This window comes from Orbicella faveolata, unplaced genomic scaffold (assembly GCF_042242905.1).
Source record: "Orbicella faveolata isolate gen_17 unplaced genomic scaffold, um_ofav_v1 contig_24, whole genome shotgun sequence".
Classification (NCBI taxonomy): Eukaryota; Metazoa; Cnidaria; class Anthozoa; order Scleractinia; family Merulinidae; genus Orbicella; species Orbicella faveolata.
The window spans coordinates 35,516,919-35,524,264 of record NW_028301552.1 but is presented as its reverse complement, the minus strand read 5'-3'; the positions used below and the strand labels follow the sequence as shown (position 1 = coordinate 35,524,264).

Sequence of the window (7,346 nt, the reverse complement as noted above, 5' to 3'; positions counted from 1 at the left end):
AATTCTAAGGCCACGTTTGATTGGTTTAATTCATTGAGAGATAGAACCAATCATTGGTGTTGATCTAACTTGTCAAAAAAACTTTAATATGGCGGCCGTCGGAAAGCAGCGGCGAGGCGAAAAGCGAAGTCGAAAACAAGCCAGTGAAAGCAATTTTCCTAAAACGCAAATTGATGAGAACTCTCCAATCATAAAATCATTCAGGAAGCACCAACAAGAGCTCGACTCGCGGCACGATAAGCACGAGCGTTTGGTCAAATGTAGCAGGGATGTGACCATAGCAAGCAAGAGGATTATCTTCCTTCTCCAAAGAGCCGGTGGCGCTGATGACCAAGAACCCATCTTAAAAGAAGCTGACGAAAAGTTCCTGGAAGTCAAAGAACTCTTGAAGACGATAGCCTCGGAGTTGGGTGGAGAAGATTCATATTTATTCTCCAGAGCGTATTCTCCTGGTTTACAAGAGTACATCGAAGCATTGTCTCTTTCCCATTTCCTGAAGAACAAGACTCTCATTTCGTACGAGCAAGTTAAAGCGACGTTTGAATTTTCAAAGGAGGGAGGGAAAGATCTAGAGTTAAACCCGTTTGACTACATCCTTGGAGTCGCAGATTTAACAGGCGAGCTGATGCGTTTATGCATAAACAGTGCTGCAAACGGAGACAGAGAAACCCCTTTCGAAGTTTGTCGCTTTCTGCGTGATATTCACGATGCTTTCTTGTCGTTTGGTAACGTTTCCAGGGATGTGTCGTCAAAACTGAGAGTGTTAAAAGCGAGTATGAACAAGGTGGAAGTTGCCTGTTACACCTTGAAAGTTCGGGGCTCGGAAATTCCCCAATTTGCGCTGGCTGAAGCGTTAAACACAGATATTATCAGTACTCAAGACAGGGATAATTAACTTTTAGAGGCAATACGCGACCAATTTGGTGTTATACTGTTCAGAAAAGATAAATGGAAAATTAAAAATATACGTTTTTGTTATGTCTTTTTGTGATAGCTTTTTGTTTATTTGTGATAAGAGTGGATGAAGGGAGTTTTTAAATCCCCTTCAATTCCTCACCGGTCATTTTTAGATCAATCCCGGCAGGAAGAAGGGTGAAGAAATAGACAATCTTGCGCTTGAATGGGGATTGAAGGGACGTGTCGACTCATCCGAAGTAACTCGTTTTCGGGAGATCGACAAATTTTCGTTCGCAATGTAAAGAAATTGCCGGAAATCAGAAAGCTCGAAAAACTTCCAACGAAATATAGATAATATATCCATTTCGATATAGGCTGCGAATAATTTAATTTCAAAAATTTGGGTTATACGTTGCCTACCTCTGAAGGACAGTTGTTTTTCTTTTTGCTTCAATTTTGTTTTGTTTTGTTTCTTCACACTTAAACAAAGCATTGCCATATATAAGTTCACAAACGTAGCAGGGGTGGAAATTTTGCACAGTCTTGTTATCTATCAAAGTGACTTGTAAGAATAAAAGCCAATGGTTTCATTTGTTCTTTTATTTATCTCTCAAGCTCCGTTTTACACAAATGCATTTTAATATGTATTATTTGTACCGGCAAAGAAAAGTTACTCAATACTGTCATCTTCTTGAGGTATAGGAACAATGAAGGTTGTTAGGCAGTCCGTAGTGATACGTGCAATTCTTCATGTCAACTGTTGTTTTTCCAAAAACGGCATTTTCCATTTTCGTTTTAGATTTCCTACTTTAGCTTCCATTGAACTAAACTCTCTCTGTTTGTCGTCTTGTTTGGCTGTTTCGGTCCCAGTTCTCAGAAATGACGCAAAATCTCTCTTCCTTCTACAGTTAGGAGATGTAATACATTTCTGGAAATATTCAGCGCAACTCAGACAACTTTTAAATCCCTCACAGCTGCGTATACACGCTTCCCTTTGACTGTTGCAATCACAAGGGTTGTGTTCGGCATGAGGCTTCTCCATCATGGACCCCAGGAGAATAACAATTAAGAGATGTACGGAAACCGAATGCATCTGAAATGTGATAACAGAAAAATTACGCTAAATGCAAATGTGGATAGGGACCAGACTCGTACCCAGTAGCTATTCACGTGGATTGGATACCAGAGTGGATTAAGGCGCACAGGGTGTCATGTCTATCTAATCGCCCACTTGCCATGCAGTTGCCGGGCAGTCTTTTAAACCCGAACGGGGGACTCCCATTTGAAAAAGTCGGGGGTGCTTGTCGGAAAATTTGAATTTAACCTCTAAAGGAGACCTTTGGGGCGCGGCTCGAGCTTTATTTGAGCCCTAAAAGATACCACTTGAAACGAAATATTAATAGGCTTGATTACTAGCCGCTGTACGGGAAAGGAGTCCGGGCTAGTAAACCGGACTCGAAAGAACGGCGGGAATCGAGCCTAAAATCGGAAATGACGGCGCTTTAAATTGTTATCTCTGTGAGTGCACCATAAAAGATACTATGACAGCTTACAGAATAGTTGCTTTTGTTCAGAGACCGAAATTTTTTATTTATACCCCTAAGCGTGACGACGAGCTTCCTCGCTCTTTTCATATGGGAGTTCCCCCCTGGGGGTGGAGGGGGCAGATTTTAAATCAGCTTGCGGTCTCGAGGGCAAAGTATTAGTTGCCTTAACTGACTGAATGTCATGCATTCTTTTTTTTGCCTCATTTTTGAAGATTTGTTGGTAGATAGAAGCTGCCTCTCCTAGTTAACAATTTTCCTCATTTGTAACCGTGAACCTGTTTGCTAGGCAATGTGTAAAAAATGTAGAGAGAATTCAAACAAAGATCACTCCTCGGCAGCCTCGCTGACTCTAGAACCTGACGCTCAGAGAATTCCGGCCGCGACCACCTCTCGTAAGCGACCATCTCCACTCAGCGACCAGTTTTCCAAAATACCAGAAGCTTTCGAGTCAAATCACTATATTTGCAACCTCTTGTTAGCGAGAACCTCTCGTAAGCGACCGCGACCACTTTTAGAGCCAAAAGTTTGACATTTTCTTTTGTTTTCAACCTCCCGTAAGCGACCACTTGACAGATAATAGAACGAAAATTGGATAATAAGGTGTTGTAACAATAGCGCAGTACTGAATAGTACAAGACGCTGATATTTCTCAATGGCAAGCACAGTATTTTTTTCTCGAAATTGACTTTTAACATCAATAAAACATTTAAAACATCTCAGCAGTTACCATATGCTAATGAGGCAATATTTTGACCTAATATGGTCTTAGCTCTCTTAAGCGACCACCTCCTATAAGCGCTTACTGGAGGCTGGACTGTATTTTGAACCTTGCGCGGGCCCTGGGGAGAGGGCAAAACGAGCAAGAAGAACCGGTGTCTTCAGTTATAAAAAAGTATATAATAAAAAATAAACAGCAAAAATTTTGCTGTACAATGTATTTCCATATTTAATTTACCAGCGTATCCTGTTCCAAATGAAAACAAAGAGATTAAAACCTAGAAAGTCAATTAATTCACAGCCGGCCCGTGTTCAAGTGTCAACAAGAGATTTTTTCCCCGACATTTAGTGTATACTGTTTATTAACAGCCCGGTTTCAAGCAATGAAGTCGGGACATGACAACTACCAACGGATATAAACTTTCTAATGACTTCCTTTTCCGTCATTTTCTCACTAACGTGTGCTGAAAATTTTTCATCAAGATTTTTCATCGATTATTGCAATTTTTTTCTTCTAATGTTTCTTCCCCTGAGCTGCATCAGTCATCGCAACCGTTGTGATTTGCTGGAACGCAACCGTTCTTTTCATATTTCAACAATATTGTGCCATTTTGGCTGGGCTAAATTTTTCACTCGTGTAGCTGCAATTCTGAAGGGTTTGTAATTTCTGCTAACCGGACCAACAATCAAATAATTTGCCGTCAAACTATATATACTCAACGAAAGTGGCGTTTTGCTTGGAAAAATCATAAAGATCGTGTTACTAAAAGCCCATTGTTCAAGGATTAATAAACATTTCAGAAACTTTCCTAAATTGGTTTCTATAAATATTACTGATTTTCAAAAAGTAATTGAAACCAGTCTGAAGTCGTTAATCCAAAAGCATTTTGAGTAAATGCAATCGTTTCTTTGTATTAATTACCCAATATATATATTTTTCTCATGATATTCCGGATATTCTGCCAGCGTATCATCGGCCAACGAGACTTGAGGGTTTTATTGACAATGTTTTAGATCACGTTTCTACACGTTACACTTAAAGGTTTTCGGCAATTTTTTTTTTATTTAAATAAACTTCGTTTTGCTAAGAATTCAAACAGAAACTATATCGCTTTTTTGATTGTTAAAGTGCCAGATAATCCTTGTCATTTTTAATAATTTATTGCGTTGAAGTAGTTTCTTTTTAGTATTTTTTATTTATAACGGAAACAAGAAAAATGATGCAATTAAAAAATAGTTTCTAGTTAAATTCTGTAGGCGTTGTTCCCAATACGCGTGCCGAATTTTACCGAAAATTAACTTTTAAGTTACTGCAAAGTATTTACTTTTTAATACTGTTTAATCGAATTTGAGGAAAAGTTGTGGCTCGATCTCTGAAATGATTGAGTACTGCTAACTCCGATTTATCTATGTTCAACACTCGGCCTATCTTTAGAATGGCTGGCCGAAATTTACAAATAAACTGATTGAAGAAACCTAAGTTCTGACACAAGCAAAAGAAACTATAAAGTCAGGACCGACTTAGAAATATTCCCTTTTTATGTGTGCATGTGTGTTCCGTAAAGCTGAATTTTTGAGGTGGAATATAAAACCTGTACTGAATGAAAACTCTACGCATTTGATCTAAATGGACTTACCATGATCGCAGAAGATTTCAATCTTTCCGGCTAACTGTTCACTCAGCTTGGTTGAACTTTATGATTCAGTTGACGCTCTTCGTTTCTATTTTATAGAGACGTTAAGAGAACTTTATCGCTTTTATTGTTGTGAATGCACCATTCACACAACAGAAAAAAACAAAAGCGAGCAATTAATTACAGGGTTGTTCGATCGCTCTACGACAGCGTAATCAATGCTTTGTTGGTCATTTTATTTTTACGATGGCTTAGGCATACGAAATTGATTTGATCCTATTGTGCGTAATAAAATAACAGTTTGAATAATTGCAAATTTGCGTCAAGGGCCGGCTAGAATATAAGTTTGATTTCTGCCGCTTTAACTAAAACAGGACAAAGGATTAATCTTCTACAAACGCAACTCCTTTAAGTGCACTACAGATCCTCAAAAAGTACTACGCTACTCAACACGGAAAGCCGTCGAAACGTTGCAGAATTTTACATTGGAAATTCAAAAAAAAAAAATGAAAGTTTCAGTAGTTGCCCGCACTTGATCGGTTCAATTCAAGGATTCTGAGACGATTTTACACTTGAATTTCATTCATGGTCCGGACAAAATAAAATCCCTTATTTGCACTTGTAATAAAAAAGAAGAAAAAAAGCCCCTAATTACTTCCTCAGCCGCATGGCATGGTTCAAAGATAAAAAAATGCGAAAAAGTTATGACGAGGCGCACTAAAGTTAAAACCGTTGGTTAGCTAGCGTGCGGTGTTTCAGTGCCAACTCGGATCTTCAATTGTAAATGCCAAGGACAGAACTGTTCGATTAACGAACACGAAAAAACGCCGTTTATATCTTTGAAATCACACTTTATCACTTTCCACCTGCACATTGCTTCAGGTCTTTGTAATGTAGTGTTAAACAAATGCAGCGGTATATTTTCATTTTCAAGTGCTCGGATCCCTCGTTTTATTTGATAGCTCATTTAGTACTTTTTTCATGGCGATCAAAAAGCCATTTGAACAGACAAATGCCCAGTTTAAAGGCATTCGTCATAGAAAGATCTAGAGCGATCGTTGCGGGTATTTTGTTAAATTGCTGGTGTCAGTTTTGTCGTGGATGCGTTCTCGTGCGAGGGAGTCTTTCTTTCTCAGTTTGAATTGGTGATTGACCGGTAATAAAACGGTAAGCGGAGATTTCAGAGATCTTGCATTGAACGTTATCACCAGGAAAAAAGCGATTAGCAAGAAAAGGAAAGATTGAGAAACTGTACGCTCCACATAACCGGAAGAAGTTTCAGCGTATTAAGATATCAATAAAGTAAATTGCAACTTCGATCCAATTTTAAGATCAATTAAGACCCGCGCTTGGGCTTTAAATGGTTTACCGTAGACTTTTCGCCCGTAAAAAGAACAAAATTAAAAAAATTATATATTATGCTCATCATAGTTAGTTTGCATTTATGCCTCGATCATAAGCTTGCCATAGTTAAACAACTTAATTTTATTCTAATTCTAAGTTCTTCATTTTTTTTGTCTTCTGGTTGGCAGTGACACATTTTTAAATACGGAAAGAAGGCTTCCTGAAATCGGCATTATCAAACACAGGAATGGTTTCTCGTGAGCGAGCTTGTTTGGAACATTTTTTATCATTTCCCGTGATGTTATGTAAATTAAGATAAGCCAAGTAATGATCGAGGAAGCTTGATAAATGGTCTCTATCTTCAAGACAGAGCTAGAAGATCTTTCTTGGTCTGGTCCGCCCGGTTGCTCTAAGGGTGAATAACGCTGTCCAACGGCTAAATTGCTATCCAGATAAGTGTTGACAAGACTAAACTAAAAAAAACTACGCTACTCGCTTGGGACCAGGGGCCCATTTCTCGAAGGTCCCGAAATGTTTTCGCACCCGAAAAGCCGTAGCAAAATCTCAAACCACATGATTACAGAGCTGTTTAATTCGCATATTCTTAATATGAACAGAGGTTCTCTTCATACAAGAATTTTCAGGCGTATACACCTCTCTGTTGTTAGATACAGATCAATTAAAATGGCTTTCCGGAGCTTTCGAGAAAAGGGTCCCAGGGCTTTGTTAACAGTCCCAATGCGACAAATACTGTGTTAAGCTTCTAGCTTGTCTCAAATGCTTGTTAATCGGGGACACACACCACGGCCAGAAGATCGAATTGGAATTTAAAGTGTTGGCTTTTTAGGTAGGAAAACTACAGTCATGGACAAAAGTCTTGGGACAAATTTGCACTTTTGGCGCTTTTGCGCACACGCCAGACTCAAATACAACTTCAGCTGCCTAGCCTCGCCTTCCACCCCCATACAATGTTGAAAACTACTACCAGCAATTTCTTCTGATTTTCAACATTGTATTGGGTGGGGAGGGGGAATAGTAACGCGTTCTTAAAAGGAGAGCAACGCTTTTTTCAAACTTCAGTAGTAAAACACATACAATTCGTGGAATTCATAAGTGTCCCAAGGACTTTGTCCACGATTGTAGATCAAACATCTTCTGGGAGCAAAGTACCAAAGCATCAAACTCAGATCAACCCGAGCCAACGTCG

General features: G+C 39.0%; 1 protein-coding gene and 1 long non-coding RNA gene across 2 annotated transcripts; one reads left to right on the top strand and one right to left on the bottom strand.

Annotated features, from left to right (window-relative positions):
* Positions 1–81: 81 nt before the first annotated feature.
* LOC110056564 (translin-associated protein X-like) lies at positions 82–978 on the top strand. The gene has a single exon (XM_020763068.2). The coding sequence runs from the start codon at positions 89–91 to the stop codon at positions 893–895; it is 807 nt and encodes a 268-aa protein (XP_020618727.2). The 5' UTR covers positions 82–88; the 3' UTR covers positions 896–978.
* Positions 979–1,479: 501 nt separating this feature from the next.
* On the bottom strand, positions 1,480–5,546 carry LOC149111416 (uncharacterized). The gene is made up of 2 exons (XR_016208130.1): positions 4,799–5,546; positions 1,480–1,990 (listed from the first exon to the last, which is right to left on the bottom strand). It is a non-coding gene; the product is annotated as an uncharacterized LOC149111416 (long non-coding RNA).
* Positions 5,547–7,346: the final 1,800 nt, after the last annotated feature.

Bases quoted from the DNA above. Each gene is read 5' to 3' on its own strand.
- LOC110056564 (XM_020763068.2), top strand. From the start codon at position 89: ATGGCGGCCGTCGGAAAGCAGCGGCGAGGCGAAAAGCGAAGTCGAAAA.